The sequence below is a fragment of the Podarcis tiliguerta genome (assembly GCF_965153285.1).
Source record: "Podarcis tiliguerta genome assembly, chromosome: 2".
Lineage (NCBI taxonomy): Eukaryota > Metazoa > Chordata > Lepidosauria > Squamata > Lacertidae > Podarcis > Podarcis tiliguerta.
The window spans coordinates 7,542,920-7,561,256 of NC_139535.1; the positions used below are offsets into that span (position 1 = coordinate 7,542,920).

At 50.0% G+C, this 18,337-nt stretch overlaps 2 protein-coding genes across 6 annotated transcripts in view; one reads left to right on the forward strand and one right to left on the reverse strand.

Moving 5' to 3' along the window:
• Nucleotides 1-11,801, reverse strand: DNAAF6 (dynein axonemal assembly factor 6). Its single transcript, XM_083426786.1, has 6 exons — nucleotides 11,604-11,801; nucleotides 8,773-8,827; nucleotides 5,808-5,916; nucleotides 4,077-4,173; nucleotides 1,939-2,024; nucleotides 1-446 (listed from the first exon to the last, which is right to left on the reverse strand). The coding sequence occupies exons 1-6, from the start codon at nucleotides 11,709-11,711 to the stop codon at nucleotides 317-319; spliced, it is 585 nt and encodes a 194-aa protein (XP_083282912.1). The 5' UTR covers nucleotides 11,712-11,801; the 3' UTR covers nucleotides 1-316.
• Nucleotides 11,797-18,337, forward strand: part of LOC310670386 (nuclear pore glycoprotein p62-like) — an 18,785-nt gene continuing 12,244 nt past the window's right edge. For 2 of the 5 annotated variants that reach the window (XM_083425646.1, XM_083425648.1), the window contains exons 1-4: nucleotides 12,105-12,225; nucleotides 13,864-14,163; nucleotides 16,228-16,622; nucleotides 17,257-17,361. In XM_083425646.1, the coding sequence (XP_083281772.1) occupies nucleotides 13,880-14,163; nucleotides 16,228-16,622; nucleotides 17,257-17,361 (784 nt within the window). In that variant the 5' untranslated portion in view covers nucleotides 12,105-12,225; nucleotides 13,864-13,879. Of the gene's footprint in view, nucleotides 12,275-13,863; nucleotides 14,164-16,227; nucleotides 16,623-17,256; nucleotides 17,362-18,337 lie in introns of all 5 variants that reach the window. The other 3 variants (XM_083425649.1, XM_083425645.1, XM_083425647.1) reach the window with 3 other exon arrangements.

Here is an 18,337-nt window from a genome sequence, read left to right on the forward strand (position 1 = left end):
TTAAGGAATGGAAAAGATAGTTTAATTATCCACAAATAGGTGTGCAATTGTCAGAAATAAGAGCAGACAATGGTCCTGGCTGCGAATCTGAAAGTTCAAAGGTTGGACTATCATGTACCTCAATCACCACCCTGTCCAAAGATACAAGCCTCATCTCCTGCTGGACACCTCCCCAGCTAGATGTCCATCTCAGAGTCCTGGTGAGAGCTCTAAGGAATGGGAGCTGCAGCAGGAAAGATCCCACCCTTCCTGCTCAGTCCAGCTTTTGTGGTTGCTCACTCAACGACCATTTCTACGGAGCTGCTTCCTTTCCTCTTCAGGCAAAATTGATGAAATCCAGCTCTCGTTTCATCCTCAAGGTGACTTCCAGAGTGCCCTTTTCGGAGAGGAAAGAGGCCTTCCCACTCTTGGTATCCACAGGGTGAGGCAGGTGCAAGAGAAGCTTCCTGGGAAACAGAAAAGTAGAAGCTGTCACCTGAAGCTGCCATATGAGGAAAAGGAAGGAAGTAAGGAAGAATAGGAGTTTGGATTTGATATCCCGCTTTAAAAAGTAGAGACATCACCTTGCCAACAAAGGTCCGTATAGTAAAAGCTATGGTTTTCCCAGTAGTGATGTATGGAAGTGAGAGCTGGACCATAAAGGAGGCTGATCGCCAAAGAATAGATGCTTTTGAATTATGGTGCTGGAGGAGACTCGAGAGTCCCATGGACTGCAAGAAGATCCAACCTCTCCATTCTTAAGGAGATCAGCCCTGAGTGCTCACTGGAAGGACAGATCGTGAAGCTGAGGCTCCAATACTTTGGCCACCTCATGAGAAGAGAAGACTCCCAGGAAAAGACCCTGATGTTGGGAAAGATGGAGGGCACAAGGAGAAGGGGACGACAGAGGCCAAGATGGTCGGATAGTGTCTTTGAAGCTACAAGCATGAGTCTGACCAAACTGCGGGAGGCAGTGGAAGACAGGCGTGCTCTGGTCCATGGGGTCACGAAGAGTCGGACACGACTAAATGACTAAACAACAAAATCCCGCTTTACTACCTGAAGGAGTCTCAAAGTGGCTAACATTCTCCTTTCCCTTCCTTTCCCACAACAAACACTCTGTGAGGTGAGTGGGGCTGAGAGACTTCAAAGAAGTGTGACTGGCCCAAGGTCACTCAGCAGCTGCATGTGGAGGAGCAGAGATGCGAACCCGGTTCCCCAGATTACGAGTCTATTGCTCTTAACCACTACACCACACTGGCTGAACGAAAGAAGAAAGAAAGAAAGAAAGAAAGAAAGAAAGAAAGAAAGAAAGAAAGAAAGAAGGGAATCTTTGTGGCCAAGGCTGAGGGGGGCCTCTGCCTCAAACATTAAAAACTTCCCATCAGATGCCAAGGAAATAAACATCTATCTGACTTTCAGAAGACGTCCAAAGGGAAGTTGGAGGTTTTTTGTGTTTTCAATATTTTGTCAGAAGCTGCTCAGAATGGCTGGGGCAACCCAGTCAGATGGGCGGCATATAAATAATAAAATTGTTGTTGGGGGGGGCACACAAAGAGTTCAGAAACTCTCCCCACCAAAAACAATAATTTCCTTCCTTTCAGATCTTTGGCAGCCACTGATTCCCACTTTCAAAGCTTCTTCCTGCACACAAAGCTTGCGTGCATCTTTCTGAAAGCGCTAGCCAAGACTCAAGGGTGTACTAAGAAAAAGGCAGAGAATAGTGTTACCAGACACCAAAAACAGCCAGTCCCTGTCACCAACCCTGAAGTGTCACACTGGAGGCCACAGTCTGCCTTTCTACCCAAGAATCTTCACACTGCCAGTCAGCCGACCAACCAGCCAACTGTGCAAGGTTCATTCCTCGTGTGTGCAGGAGTTCCTTTATGAGCAAGCGGCTGCTGCCAATTTGGGCCAAAATAATTGAGGGGAACTTCCCCACCCCTCCTCCCAGCTTACTTCTCTGGGCTCCGGAGATCAAGAACCTTTTCCCGGATATCAAGGGTAATGTCTGAAGCCTTCGTATCTGGAAGTTTGATTTTAATCTGAAATGGAAAACAAAGGTGGTTACCAGGGAGCACCAATACAGCTCCTTGCTGGGGATACAAGGGATTCTAGGTGAAAGTATTATTAATATTATTATGTATTATTAATTTAAATAATAATAACAATAATTTGTATACCACCCTATACCTGTTGGTCTCAGTGTGGTTCACAACATAGTTACAATTTAAAGCCCCAAAATACATAATAAAAATAACTAAAACAATTAGCAATACTAATGTATACAAACTATTCACAAATACACTCCGCAACAAAAGCCCCGAAACAATAGCCCAGTCCGCAAAAACAAAATCCAAATGAATATATAACACTTAAAAACAATTTTGAAGAACCCCACCCCCAAATAAAATGGCACCCAGCCAAGTCAAAGGACCCCTGGACAGTTATCCAATCAAATTCAATTCATGGAGTGCGGACGAGGGGATTGTTGCTAGTTGGCAGACAGCTTTTCTGGGACACGTGGCCAGCACGACTAAAATGCTGCTAGCTCACAGAAATGCCATTTACCTTGGCGCCGCAGCGGTACCTGTTTATCTACTCTATCTGTTGATGGATGGCCATCCTGATTCGGCCCCAGACACACTGACCAGATGTTTGGAAGCTGTGGCTGGATGGTTACGTGGGAGCCGGTTGAAGCTAAATCCTTCGAAGACAGAGGTCCTGCGGCTGGGACGGGATGATATGGGATTGGGGGGGCAACTCCTATCTCTTGCGGGGGCGCAATTAGTGCCAGCACCGTCCGTTAAGAGTTTGGGTGTAATCTTCGACACCTCCCTTTCCATGGAGGCGCAGATTGCAGCTACAACAAAGGCGGCATTTTTCCATCTCCGCCAAGCTAAGCAGTTGGCTCCTTACCTCTCTCGCCCTGACCTAGCCACTGTGATCCACGCAACGGTCACGTCCAGACTGGATTATTGTAACTCGCTCTACGTGGGGCTGCCCTTGAGACTGACCCAGAAACTCCAGCGGGTGCAGAATGCTGCAGCGAGACTCCTTACGGGGTCTTCGCTGCGAGATCACATTCACCCGGTGCTATACTAGCTGCACTGGCTCCCGGTGGAGTACAGGATCAGGTTTAAGGTGCTGGTTTTAACCTTTAAAGCTCTATACGGCCTAGGACCCTCGTACCTACGGGACCGCCTCTCCTGGTATGCCCCACAGAGAAACTTACGGTCTTCAAATAAAAACACCTTGAAGGTCCCAGGCCACAGAGAAGTTAGGCTGGTCTCAACTAGAGCCAGGGCTTTTTCGGCCGTGGCTCCGATCTGGTGGAACACTCTGTCACAAGAGACCAGGGCCCTGCGGGACTTGACATCTTTCCGCAGGGCCTGCAAGACAGAACTGTTCCACCAGGCCTTTGGCCAGGGCACAGCCTGACTCCCTCCATCAGCAATCTTCGCAGAGCTCTGGCCCAATGGTTGCCAGTGGCTTGAATTAATTAATTTTATAATGAATGATTTTAGAGTGTTGTTTGTACTGTTTTATTGTTGTTAGCCGCCCTGAGCCCGGCTTCGGCTGGGGAGGGCGGGATATAAATAAAATTTTTTATTATTATTATTATTACTTGTGCTGGTATGCTATCGAATGGCTAGGTTGGCAGGAGCTACGACAAAGCAATGGGAGCTCACCCCGTCAAGCAGATTCGAAGTGCAGACCTTGCGATCGGCAAGCCCAAGAGGCTCCACGGTTTAGTCCACAGCACCACCCACGTCCCCGTTAAAACCCCATCCCTGTTAGAACAATGGGCCAAATACAGTGGTACCTCGGGTTAAGTACTTAATTCGTTCCGGAGGTCTGTTCTTAACCTGAAACTGTTCTTAACCTGAAGCACCACTTTAGCTAATGGGGCCTCCTGCTGCCGCCGTGCCGCCGGAGCAAGATTTCTCTTCTCATCCTGATGCAAAGTTCTTAACCTGAAGCACTATTTCTGGGTTAGCGGAGGCTGTAACCTGAAGTGTATGTAACCTGAAGTGTATGTAACCCAAGGTACCACTGTACATTAAGAGGAAGAGCCTGGAGAGCCTGCTTCTTACCAGCATGTCCTCACAGCAAGCCGTAGACGCGTCCTTCCTGCTCATTCCCAGGAACATGTCCTCAGCACTCACATGTTGCTTGAATAATATTTCATATCTGTGAAAGACAATGTTTGCCAGCAAGGCTGAAAGCCACTGGGGTGGGGGAGGGGCACCTCTTTTCATCAGCTGCTGCCTGGCAGCCCCTACACTCCCAACGGGGCACAGCCCAATGCTTTCAGTTCCTGCTCAGCCACTGCAACCCCAAAAAGCAACTGGAGGGAGGTGGACAAGCATTGGCCTCCAGCTGCCAAGCAATTATGTAGCAAGCTGCTTCTGGCTTTCCCATCCACAATTCCTTCTTGGAGCCTGAACCTCACAGAGCTTTTCTAACCAATTTCAATTATTTTCCATTGGGCAACCATTCTCTCTCTCTCTCTCTCTCTCTCTCCCGCTCAATGCCAATTTATTTAATTTGGAATGAAGCAAATTTGGGAACAGCACATTCCCTTTCTATGGATTTTAAGAAATGCAAGAACATAGCTAAATATTGCATTTCAAGCACGGAATGCCCCTAATATAATTGAGCAAAGTAAGCTGAGTTATTTCCCTACAGGAAAGAACTTGGCCTCTTGGGAGAAACTGTGGAAAACAACAATAAACTTCTCGGCATGCTATACTCTAGAAGAGAACCTACGTAAGATGTTATATAGATGGTCCCTCACCCCTAGTAAACTTGTAAAAATGTATAAAAAGGGAACCATGTTGGAAATGTGAAGTGATTGAAGGGACATTTATACATATGTGGTGGGGGTGTAAGAAAGCCCATACTCAGAACTAAAAAAGATGTTAAGAGTCTCATTTCCCAAGAAACCAGAGATGTTCTTATTGAGTATAGTAGAGGGGGAAATACCCAATACTTAGTCCTTAGTCTTTTCCTCTATGCAATAACAGCGGCCAGAATAATCTGTGTCCAAAGGTGGAAGGACAAAAATAGTCTCGCAAAAGCAGACTGGCAGAATAAGCTAATAGAATACACGGACCTAGCAATGTTGACTGCAAAAATAAGAAATCAAGATGAGTCAGATATAAAAGAAGAGTGGGAACACTGTACTTTGATGAATATTTAAAGAAATATAACAATCAGATAAACTTCCAAGTGGGGTTAGATATATGAGCCGCAGTTAAAAATAAGCAGAAGAGGGTTGGCAATTAAGGAGATGCAACTTAACATTTGTGTGGTAACCAAAGAGTGTAAGATAAATGACGACAACTGTATAATGGATGTACTAAGATATGTAAAATGTATTTTTAAAAAATTAAGAGAACTTTGTCTATAGATTTGGTAGCAATGCCCGTTTGAAACAGCAGAAGATTTAATTGCCGCCTCCTCTCTGCCAGGACGGTGCCTGCCCTGGCTGTCAGTTGCTCCAGAGCTACTCATGTGTTGCAGCAATTTCAATGCAATTTATAAAGCTGCACTCCTAACCCCACTTCCTGACTGGCACGGTATGGCAGCAGCAGCCAGCCAGATGTTAGTCATCAAATCTTGCGACCAGCCATCTCCACTTACTCGCAAAAGGCCCGTCGCCTGTAGTGAAATGCAACTGGGGCCCGGTTAATTTTGAACACTAAACCAACCCATACAAGACTGTTTTGATAACTCCCTCATCCAAAGGCAAATCAGAGCAAGGATTTGGAAGAGAGAGGCAAGCCCTCCTGGCTGGGCATGTGGAGCTCAGATGGGCTTACTCAGGCTGTTCCCTGGAGTCCAAGGCATCGTCACTGTACTCGGAATCCTCTGGCACGTCCTCTGCACTCCAGATCTCTTTGCTGTTCCCATATTTCACTTGAGTGGCGCCTGCAAGCAGGAAGACAGAGTCACCTGGTTTACCTGTCCTTGCAGAGCACACACAGCTCCCTGGCCTTTTGAAACTTGCAGGGCAACAGGCCATGTCTGACTCATAACACACTCATGGCACAAGGGAGCATCTTACAAACACTGTAAACACCTTGGTTTTCTAGTTGTAAATCCCATTAATCACTGGCTGAAATCCCATTAATCAGAGATGCTCGTACATCACTACAAATAATGATTTAGTACCTGTTATGATGCCACTGGGGAAATTGCTACTGATGTTAGAAAGGATGGGCCAGTGCTTTTTGTTGTTGATGATGATAACGATGTTGTTACCGTATTTTTCGCCCTATAAGACGCACTTTTTCCCCTCCAAAAATGAAGGGGAAATGTGTGTGCGTCCTATGGGGCGAATGCAGGCTTTCGCGGAAGCCTGGAGAGTGAGAGGCGTTGGTGCGCACCGACACCTCTTGCTCTCCAGGCTCCAGGAAGCTATCCGCAAGCCTTGCGCACCTGGGGGGAGTTCCCCTGGGCGCGCAAGGCTTGCGGGCGGCAGCCTGCAGCGCGGAACACGGGGCGCGCTTCGGAGGACGCCCCGTGCTTCGCGCAAGTGTCGGCAAGCCTCGCGCACCGGGGGAGAACTCCCCCCCCCCGCGCAAGGCTTGCGGCGGCAGCCTGCAGCGCGGGACACGGGGCGCCCTTCGGAGGACGCCCCGTGCTTCGCGCAAGTGCCAGCAAGCCTCGCGCACCGGGGGAGAACTCCCCCCCGGCGCGCAAGGCTTGCGGGCGGCAGCCTGCAGCGCGGAACACGGGGCGCCCTTCGGAGGACTCCCCGTGCTTCGCGCAAGTGCCAGCAAGCCTCGCGCACCGGGGGAGAACTCCCCCCCGGCGCGCAAGGCTTGCGGGCGGCAGCCTGCAGCGCGGAACACGGGGCGCCCTTCGGAGGACGCCCCGTGCTTCGCGCAAGTGTCCGCAAGCCTCAGGCACCGGGGGAGAACTCCCCCCCGGTGCGCAAGGCTTGCGGGCGGCAGCCTGCAGCGCGGAACACGGGGCGCCCTTCGGAGGACGCCCCGTGCTTCGCGCAAGTGTCCGCAAGCCTTCCGCACCGGGGGAGAACTCCCCCCCGGTGCGCAAGGCTTGCGGGCGGCAGCCTGCAGCGCGGAACACGGGGCGCCCTTCGGAGGACTCCCCGTGCTTCGCGCAAGTGCCAGCAAGCCTCACGCACCGGGGGAGAACTCCCCCCCGGCGCGCAAGGCTTGCGGGCGGCCACCTGCAGCGCGGAACACGGGGCGCCCTTCGGAGGACGCCCCGTGCTTCGCGCAAGTGTCCGCAAGCCTTCCGCACCGGGGGACAACTCCCCCCCCGGCGCGCAAGGCTTGCGGACGGCAGCCTGCAGCGCGGAACACGGGGCGCCCTTCGGAGGACGCCCCGTGCTTCGCGCAAGTGTCCGCAAGCCTTCCGCACCGGGGGAGAACTCCCCCCCGGCGCGCAAGGCTTGCGGACGGCAGCCTGCAGCGCGGAACACGGGGCGCCCTTCGGAGGACTCCCCGTGCTTCGCGCAAGTGCCAGCAAGCCTCGCGCACCGGGGGAGAACTCCCCCCCGGCGCGCAAGGCTTGCGGGCGGCAGCCTGCAGCGCGGAACACGGGGCGCCCTTCGGAGGACGCCCCGTGCTTCGCGCAAGTGTCAGCAAGCCTTGCGCACCGGGGGAGAACTGCCCCCGGCGCGCAAGGCTTGCGGGCGGCAGCTGCCGCCCGGCGCATGGGGCGCCCTGCAGCAGAGCGCCCTGGCGTCAGGCAGACATCGGCCAGCCCCACAAGGTCGGGGGACAGCGGGGAGGCGCAGCGCCGCCATCCCACTGTTCCCCGACCTGGTTTTGGGGGGGAAATAAAGGGAAAAAAATTTTTCCTTTATTTCCCCCCCAAAAAATTAGGTGCGTCCTATGGGACGGAGCGTCCTATGGGACGAAAAATACGGTAATTAAATTTGTATACTGCCCTATACTCGTAGATCTCATAGTGGCTCACAACATTATTGGTAAAAAATTAGGTGCCGGTATTCATACATTAGTAAGAGTCTTGTGCATTGCTGCAATTCCAAGTTTTATTATTATAAGGCCAGCCTCACTTTAAATAGAGGGAGCTCAAAGAGGATCCATAGACATTCTGTTGCCCAAAGGCTCACAAAACCCTCAACCTGGCTGTATGTGCTCCTTGCAGGCCTCCTGCTAAGGGAGCTACAACAGTGCTGGCCATTGAGTTCTCCTCACTCCTCTTTCTGTGTCTTCTTGCCCTATGACAGTGGTTACAGGGAGCATAATGGGATCTGAAGGCTGCGGCTGCCTATGCCACCAGGGCTTCCAGGGCAGGAACACTGTTGTGTGCTCTGTGTGATGCGTGGAGGTGCCTTGCAGCTCTGTCCTTGTCACCAAGTTCACTGATTCCTTCCATGTGTGAGCAACATCACTGGGGTTTGTTGTTTCGACAGATGCCGAGGGTGTGCCTGCTGTTTTCAGATTTCCTGAGTGATGCATGGACAGGATGCTGCAGGCAATCTTTTGATGGCATATCAGTGATGTCCCTGTGCACCCTGCCCCCCCCATCTCCTCACTCCTTGCTTTGTGGCATAATGATTAGAGTGTTGGACATGGGAGGGCTAGGTTTGAAACCCCACTCAGCCATAAAGCTCATTGGGTGTCCTAGAGCCAGTCACCATCAAACCTACCTCACAGGCCTAACCTACCTCACAGGGTTCCGGAGAGGATGAAATGGGGAGGAGGTGAACCGTGTACACCACCTTGAGCTCCTTGGAAGATAAATGTGGTACATAAATGTAATAAATCATCATAACGCCCGGCTTACCTGTGGGCGCTGCTGCCTTTGGGGGACCAATGTTCCCTGGACCTGAGCTGCTCACCTGCAAAAATTCATAGAATCATAGAGTTGGAAGAGACCACAAGGGCCATCGAGTCCAACCCCTGCCAAGCAGGAAACACCATCAGAGCACTCCTGACATATGGTTGTCAAGCCTCTGCTTAAAGACCTCCAAAGAAGGAGACTCCACCACACTCCTTGGCAGCAAATTCCACTGTCGAACAGCTCTTACTGTCAGGAAGTTCTTCCTAATGTTTAGGTGGAATCTTCTTTCTTGTAGTTTGGATCCATTGCTCCGTGTCTGCTTCTCTGGAGCAACAGAAAACAACCTTTCTCCCTCCCCTATATGACATCCTTTTATATATTTGAACATGGCTATCATATCCCCCCTTAACCTCCTCTTCTCCAGGCTAAACATGCCCAGCTCCCTTAGCCGTTCCTCATAAGGCATCGTTTCCAGACCTTTGACCATTTTGGTTGCCCTCCTCTGGACACGTTCCAGTTTGTCAGTGTCCTTCTTGAACTGTGGTGCCCAGAACTGGACACAGTACTCCAGGTGAGGTCTGACCAGAGCAGAATACAGTGGCACTATTACTTCCCTTGTAAAGATTGTGTTCAGTGCTTGTCCATTAGCTGCCCTGAAGATGGCAGGTCTAAAGCACATTGAAAGTGCAGAGGCTTATGAAGATGATTGAATATGCTGAGATGACTAGACTAACTGTTAGAATTAAAGATGAGGAAAAAATTCTTGAGGAATGGAAATATTTTGTGGAATTTGTCTTTTAATAGCAGCATTTGATTATAGCAACAGATGAGAACGGATAGTTTACCAAGTTAGAATTAATGTATGTAATGGGTAAAATATAAGTAATATAGCCGCTTTATTTGGTTAGAAAAGAACACTATGGAAGAGTGGATGGGAGTTCAATTAATAGGAAAGATTTGTTCTGAATGTTGTCTAAAGATATAAGAGCCATTTCCCAATATCTCAAGATCTGTCACATGGAAGAGGGGGCAAGCTTTTTTCCTCCTGCTCCAGGAGGGGGCAGGACTCGAACCAATGGCTTCAAGTTACAAGAAAGGAGATTCCTGATGTTTACATCAGGAAGAACATGCTGACAGTGAGAGCTGTTTGACTGTGGAACAGTCTCCATTGGGAAGCTGTGGACGCTCCTTCCTTGGAGGCTTTTAAAGCAGAGGTTGGATGGCCATCTGTCAAGGAGGCTTCAGCTGAGATTCCTGCATTGCTCTTTTAAAAAATAAAAATACTTGGTTTTACATATTTAACATTATAATCACACCACAACATATCCACAGTTTAAAGATTCCTCCAAGTCTCTGGACCTTCCCCTCCATGGGTTCTGTTGTTAAACCTTTTCTACTGCCTTTTTCAATAATCCAAATTTTTTATCACTCCATTATGTCCATATTTCTCGTTACATTACAAGTGTTACTGCAGTCCTGCTAATGTTTTCAGCTGCTTTCTCTTCAGATCGTATAAATCTTCCGCCTTTTACTAAAGATCCCTGCATTTCAGGGGGTTGGCATAGATGACCCTCAGCGGTCCCTTCCAATTCTACGATTCTAGGATTCTAAAAGAAATGGCAAAATCTGAAAATTCAATAAAAAGGTCATGCTTAAAGAGAGAAATAAACCCCTGGAGGGGGAGGGGGTCTCCCCACCCCACCCCAGCCTTCCTCTCACCCAGGGCCAGATTTAGGTTTGATGAGGCCCTAACTACTGAAGGTCATGGGGCCCTTTATATGTCCAGCTGTCCTTTGTCAACAACAAATTGTCGCTGTTTTTTGTGTTGAATATATGCTATATGGTACAGTGGATGCTCGGGTTGCGAATGTGATCTGTGGGGGGTGCACGTTCGCAACCCACAGCATTCACAACCCACAGCGGCACGCCTGTGCACGTGCGGGTTGCAATTCAGCGCTTCTGTGCAAGTGCGACCACTGAAACCCGGATGTAACTCATTCCAGTACTTCCGGGTTTCGGCACGTCCGTAACCCGAAAAAGCACAACCCATAGCTGTCAACCTTCCCTTTTTTTTTGCGGGAAATTCCCTTATTCCAGCGCTGTTTCCTGCTGATTCCTGCTGCTATTCCGGATTGTTAGATATCCTGTAGACTGTCCCCGGGACAGGTGAGGCTGCTGATCCCTTATTTTCAAATCTGAAAGTTGACTGCTTTGGCGCAACCTAAAGCGTCTGTTAGGGACGCGGGTGGCGCTGAGGGTTAAAGCCTCAGTGCCTAGGGCTTGCCGATCGAAAGGTCGGCGGTTCGAATCCCCGTGGCGGGGTGCGCTCCCGCTGTTCGGTCCCAGCGCCTGCCAACCTAGCAGTTCGAAAGCACCCCTGGGTGCAAGTAGATAAATAGGGACCACTTACTAGCGGGAAGGTAAACGGCGTTTCCGTGTGCTGCGCTGGCTCGCCAGAGCAGCTTCGTCACGCTGGCCACATGACCCGGAAGTGTCTCCGGACAGCGCTGGCTCCCGGCCTCTTGAGTGAGATGGGCGCACAACCCTAGAGTCTGTCAAGACTGGCCCGTACGGGCAGGGGTACCTTTACCTTTACCTTTAAAGCATCTGTAACCTAAGGTATGACTGTAATTTATGGACCTAATAGGTATCTAAAGCCATTTGCACAGAACAAAATATGTATTTTTTCAAAGTAATTGTTGAACTGAAATACAATTAAGAAAAGGTATATTAATATTGAAATATAATTGAGAATAAGTATATGGGGGGGCAAGAGAGTGGGGCCCTAAGCTATAGCTTGCTTAGCTTATACATAAATCCGGCACTGCTCTCACCCCTATCGCTCTTCCTCCGTCCTCGTCCTCCTCCTCTGGCGGCGAGAGCAACTGGGAGAGAGCCAGCAAGGAGGAGGCCGAGCAGAGACCCAGCTTCGGGGGCTCCATCGTCAGGGCGGCTACAAAGAAACTCGCAGCAGCTCCCAGAAAGCGAGCTGCCTGTCACCGCCAGCGTCTCCCGCGTCGCCACGGCAACGGCCCGACAGCGCCTGCGCAGGTGCAAGGAAGATGCGGCGCGCCCGTTGGCCGCTCCGGCGCCGTGCCAGGGCGACATTGGGAGGCGCCGGAACCTCCGCGCGGACGGGCGCTGACACCCATGCCGTCATAAGTGTGCGCGGCCGAAGAGCGTAACTGCCGCGCAGCGGAGGAGACGCCGCCAGGGAGGCGAGGCGAGGAGGGAAGTGGAGGCTGGCCGTTGCTCTCGGGGACGCAGGAGACTGCCGTTGGCGCTGAGAGCAGCAGCACGAGGAGGAGGAGCAGCAGCAGCAGCAGCAGTGTTTGGAAGCTCAGGTATGGAGTCGAAGTCAATCCGCTCCTTGCGGCGAGATCTGGCATGAGGCGCCCACGGGGACGGTTCCCTTTGGTCGCTGGAGCCCTTAACTTGCCGGGCTGGAAGTAGTGGGTGGGGAGCGTTAGAAATGATGATGATGATGATACTTATGATAATAATAGTTTATTACAGTGTTACCTTACAGTGTTTTAACGTTGTATTTTAATCTTGTTTTTAAATTGTATTCATTCAGCTTGTTTTTATTATTGTTAGCTGCCCTGAGCCTGGGGAGGCCGGAGTATTGTTATTATTATTATTATTATTATTACCTCGGCTTACAGACGCTTCAGGTTACAGACTCTGCTAACCCAGAACTAGTACCTCGGGTTAAGAACTTTGCTTCAGGATGAGAACAGAAATCGCATGGCGGCAGCAGGAGGCCCCATTAGCTAAAGTGGTACCTCAGGTTAAGAACAGTTTCAGGTTAAGAACAGACCTCCAGAACAAATTAAGTTCTTAACCCGAGGTACCACTGTATTTCTACCCGGCCCAGCTGGCTGGGTTTCCCCAGCCACTCTAGGCGGCTTTCAACAGAACATTAAAAACAGGATAAAACTTTGGACATTAAAAACAGGGAATGATGATGATTTATTATGTCTTCCATAAGATTGTCTTCCATAAACACGGTTTTAACAGTGAGTCCGCAAGTGACTTTGGAGGCCAATTCTGGATCCACACGTCCTTCCACAGTGGGAATAAAGGTTTCTGGGTGCGGGTTGATCCCGGTGAGGGTTTGCCAAGCGTGCCTACCTCTTAGCACATTTCTCCCTTTCGTCCTGAGTTCCCGCGTCTTCAAAGCCCATGACACCTTTGGTAAAGGCTGTTCTCCAATTGGAGCGCTCGCAGGCCAGTGTTTCCCAATTCTTGGTGTTTATACTACTTTTTTTTAGATTTGCCTTCAGAGAGTCTTTAAACCTCTTTTGTTGACCACCAGCATTAATCTTTCCATTTTTAAGTTTGGAATAGAGTAGTCACTTTGGAAGATGTTAATCAGGCATCCAAACAACATGAACAGTCCAGCGAAGTTGATGTTGAAGGATCATTGCTTCAACACTGGTGGTCTTTGGTGGGCAGCGTTAGAAACTTATATGATGATGGTGGTGGTGGTTTATTATGTATATGCTGCCCATCTGACTGGATCCCAACGCAACATTCAAAACACAATAAAACATCAGCCTTTGAAAACTTTCCTAAGGGCTGCCTTCTAAAAGTCAAATATTTGTTTATCTGTCTGACATCTGACGGGAGGGCATTCCACAGGGTGGGTTCCGCTACTGAGAAGGCCCTTCAGATGCATAAGCACCTTAAACCATTTATGGTTGCCACAGCAGTATGTCTATGCACCTTTTCCACTCCCACTAGAGTGTAGTAGTAGTAGTATCCATTTCTAGACCACTTTATATTTTAAAGGGGAAATCTCAAAGCTGTTGGCATCACATTGAAACCTCAAGTAAAACAATCCAGAATAAAACAAAATATGTCAGTTCCTTCTCTAAGGGGCATTTAGATTCCCCCATATTTACTGTGGGGTTATCTTTGCAACCAAGGTGACATTTACAGAGCTTCTGAAACAGTTTGCCTTTGCTTCAACACCCCACCCCACCCCTCTTGTGCTCTTGGGCTGCTTCGCCCTCCGAGATCTCCAGCCCCCACAGAGCAGCATCAGCACTGGAGCCAACGAGGCAGCTCTTTTTCTCTGTTTCCTCGCAGGAGCACAGACATCATCATGAGCCAGTTCAACTTTGGCACACCTGGCACTCCTGGGGGAGGCTTCAGTTTCGGGACTCCGAAAACCGCAGCCAGCACAGCCCCCGCCGGGTTCTCCTTCTCTTCAGCCACCACAGGGGGAGGCTTCAGTTTTGGGACAGCTGCTCAAAACCCAGCAAGCACCCAGCCGGCAGGCCTGTTCTCTTTCGCTCCCCCAGCGACATCGGCACAGACCTCTGGATTCAGCTTCGGCACACCTGCCACATCGGCACCAGCTGCTGCTGGAAATGTGTTCACACTGGGGTAAGGTTGGCACAATCCCATGTGGCTGGGAGGCTTGTTGAGCCCTAAGGATCAGACATTTGGCTTCTGAAAACCTGGAACAAATACTTCTGTTTTTTCGGCTTTTGAGAACCACGGTACCACTGTATTGGGACGCTGTATGGGACAATGACAATAAAGATTATTGTTATCGTTATCATATTGTACAACCTATAGCTTTAGGTGAGGGAGCTGGTCCCAGGGTGGTTCCCAGCAATGGCACCAAATGGCACCTTAAACCTAGGTTACAGCCGCCACAATGGTGTGTCTAGGCACCATTCCTTCCCATTAGAGGTTTATTTATTATTTATTATTATTATTATTATTGATAATAATAATTTAATTTCTGTGCTACTTTATATTTTAAAGCAAACAATCTCAAAGCAGTTGACAGTACATTAACATAAAACAAAACAATGCAGAATAAAACAAATGCAAGCTTCCAGGAAAATATGTCAGATCCTTCTCTAAGGGACATTTGGCTTTCCCCATATTTATTGACCTCCTTAATTTATAGAGCTGCCCCTAGCAAAAGAACTCCAGGAAACCAGAGTGGTGTAGTGGTTAGTTGGACCAGAACCTGGGAGATCAGGGTTCAAATCCCCACTCATACAGGAAGCCTTGGAGTCATTCACAGCCTCTTAACCTACCTCACCAGGTCATTGTAGGGATTAACTGAGAAGAGGGCTGAACCATTCGTACCTTGGTTGTCGAACGCCTTGTGACTCAAATGTTTTGACTCCTGAACTCTGCAAACCCAGGAGTGAGTGTTCTGGTTTGCGAACGTTCTTTGGAAACCGAACGTCCGACGCTGCTTCCGCGTCTTGGTTTTCAAACGTTTTCAGAAGTACGACTGTACTCCTTGCAGGAAAAGGTGGGAAATAAATGCAGTAAATCAGTTCTTCTGCTTACTTGCTTCCAAAAGCTGGAGGGGCCAGCCAGATGGAGATGTCCATCATCAGCCTGGCATCCAGAGATCTCTGTGGTCGCAATTGGACCCGCACCAGTCGCAAAATGCACCTGGTGCCTGGCTAATTTCTAACGCCGGTTGCCAGTCTCCTTGGGCTCAGCTGGAATGTTATAAATCTTGTGGTAAATGGGCAAACAGCCTACCCTGAGACTTTAGTCAGAAATGAAATGATGCAGAAGTAGCAGCAAAAAAATGGCACAAGAGAACTTGTGCCTTGACAGATTAGAGAACTGGGCCAAAACAAACAAGATGAATTTTAACAGGGAGAAATGTAAAGTATTGCACTTGGGCAAAAAAAATGAGAGGCACAAATACAAGATGGGTGACACCTGGCTTGAGAGCAGTACATGTGAAAAGGATCTAGGAGTCTTGGTTGACCACAAACTTGACATAAGCCAACAGTGTGACACGGCAGCTAAAAAAGCCAATGCAATTCTGGGCTGCATCAATAGGAGTATAGCATCTAGATCAAGGGAAGTAATAGTGCCCCTGTATTCTGCTCTGGTCAGACCTCACCTGGAGTACTGTGTCCAGTTCTGGGCACCACAGTTCAAGAAACTGGAACGTGTCCAGAGGAGGGCAACCAAAATGGTCAAAGGCCTGGAAACGATGCCTTATGAGGATCGGCTAAGGGAGCTGGGCATGTTTAGCCTGGAGAAGAGGAGGTTAAGGGGTGATATGATAGCCATGTTCAAATATATAAAAGGATGTCACATAGAGGCGGGAGAAAGGTTGTTTTCTGCTGCTCCAGAGAAGCGGACACGGAGCAATGGATCCAAACTACAAGAAAGAAGATTCCACCTAAACATTAGGAAGAACTTCCTGACAGTAAGAGCTGTTCGACAATGGAATTTGCTGCCAAGGAGTGTGGTGGAGTCTCCTTCTTTGGAGGTCTTTAAGCAGAGGCTTGACAACCATATGTCAGGAGTGCTCTGATGATGTTTCCTGCTTGGCAGGGGGTTGGACTCGATGGCCCTCGTGGTCTCTTCCAACTCTATGATTCTATGAACTTGGGATGCTTTGAATATCTGCCCAAAATCCACCCTGGACTCTTTTGCTCTTTTTTGTTTCTTTAGGGGAAATGCCCCCAAGCTGAACTTGAGCAGCACCAACACAACCCAATCGGCTGGCATTACGGGGGCGCTTGGGCTCGGCAGCGGCGGACTGGGCACATCCACACCCAGTAGTGCCCCTGCCAGCCAGCCAGTGGCTCCTTCCGGCTTTGTGTTTGGCTCCAACACCGCTACCCAGCCTGCCACAACCGGAGGCTTCAGCTTTGGAGGCGCGGGAGCACCGCAGGCTGCGGCCCCCAGCTTCAGCCTTGGCTCCATAGGGAATACGACGCAGCAAGCGGCACCCGCCTCCACCGGCTTGGCGTTCGGAGTACCTGCATCCGCGGCCGGCCCTACTACAACCACGGTATCCACAGCGCAGCCAGCTGTGGCGTTTGGCCTTGGGGCGCAGACAACAGGTGAGACGCCATCCCTTGTGCAAAAGCACTTCTGGCAAGGCAGAGCTTCTTTGTAGACAAGTTGCCTTGCAAGCCTTGTGAGGACAGATCCCCTCCATACGCAGAGTTAGGTAATTGTATATAGGTGAAGGGCTGAGTCCCTTTGCGGCGACGTAATGCTGCTGTATGGGACGCGGGTGGCGCTGTGGGTTAAACCTCAGTGCCTAGGACTTGCCGATCGAAAGGTCGGCGGTTCGAATCCCCGCGGTGGGGTGCGCTCCCGTCGTTCGGTCCCAGCGCCTGCCAACCTAGCAGTTCGAAAGCACCCCCAGGTGCAAGTAGATAAATAGGGACCGCTTACTAGCGGGAAGGTAAACGGCGTTTCCGTGTGCGGCTCTGGCTCGCCAGAGCAGCGATGTCACGCTGGCCACGTGACCCGGAAGTGTCTTCGGACAGCGCTGGCCCCCGGCCTCTTTGAGTGAGATGAGCGCACAACCCTAGAGTCTGGCAAGACTGGCCCGTACGGGCAGGGGTACCTTTACCTTTACCTTTACCTTTAATGCTGCTGTGTCCCAAAGATGCCACTCTACTCAAGCACAGACCCGAGAAGGAATTTAAGGTGATAACTGCTTCTCTTAACCGTTCTCTGTTCCAGCTCCAGTTTCAGGCTTTGGGCTGCTGACGTCAACGCCTGCCACCTCTGCCTCCACAGGAGCGCTCGGTCAGGGGCCAGCCTTGTCCTTTGGAGCGAAACTTGGAGGTAGGCGATTGTGCCTCGGGAAGGGGGAAATTGAGCAGTTCTTTCTAAGAAGTGAAGTGAGATAGGGCAGGTCAGTTGCGCTGGTGTCCCTCCGTGCTTTGCTGGCCCTCTAAATTAACTTTGAAATACCTTGGCGCAGTTGGGCCTTTCTCCTCACTTTCTGTTTCAAGCTCCAGACCTTCCCCTCCGAATCCTACCTGTTCCCTTCTGTGCTTATACACACACACACACACACACACACACACACACACACACACTCCTCCGGCCAAGCTGCCACAGCCGCCTTTAGGTTCTTTTCATAGAATCATAGCGTTGAAAGAGATCACAAGGGCCATCGAGTCCAACCCCCTGCCAAGCAGGAAACACCATCAGAGCACTCCTGACATATGGTTGTCAAGCCTCTGCTTAAAGACCTCCAAAGAAGGAGACTCCACCACACTCCTTGGCAGCAAATTCCACTGTCAAACAGCTCTTACTGTCAGGAAGTTCTTCCTAATGTTTAGGTGGAATCTTCTTTCTTGTAGTTTGGATCCATTGCTCCGTGTCCGCTTCTCTGGAGCAGCAGAAAACAACCTTTCTCCCTCCTCTATGTGACATCCTTTTATATATTTGAACATGGCTATCATATCACCCCTTAACCTCCTCTTCTCCAGGCTAAACATGCCCAGCTCCCTTAGCCGTTCCTCATAAGGCATCGTTTCCAGGCCTTTGACCATTTTGGTTGCCCTCCTCTGGACACGTTCCAGTTTGTCAGTGTCCTTCTTGAACTGTGGTGCCCAGAACTGGACACAGTACTCCAGGTGAGGTCTGACCAGAGCAGAATACAGTGGCACTATTACTTCCCTTGATCTAGATGCTATACTCCTATTGATGCAGCCCAGAATTGCATTGGCTTTTTTAGCTGCCGAGTCACACTGTTGGCTCATGTCAAGTTTGTGGTCAACCGAGACTCCTAGATCCTTTTCACACGTACTGC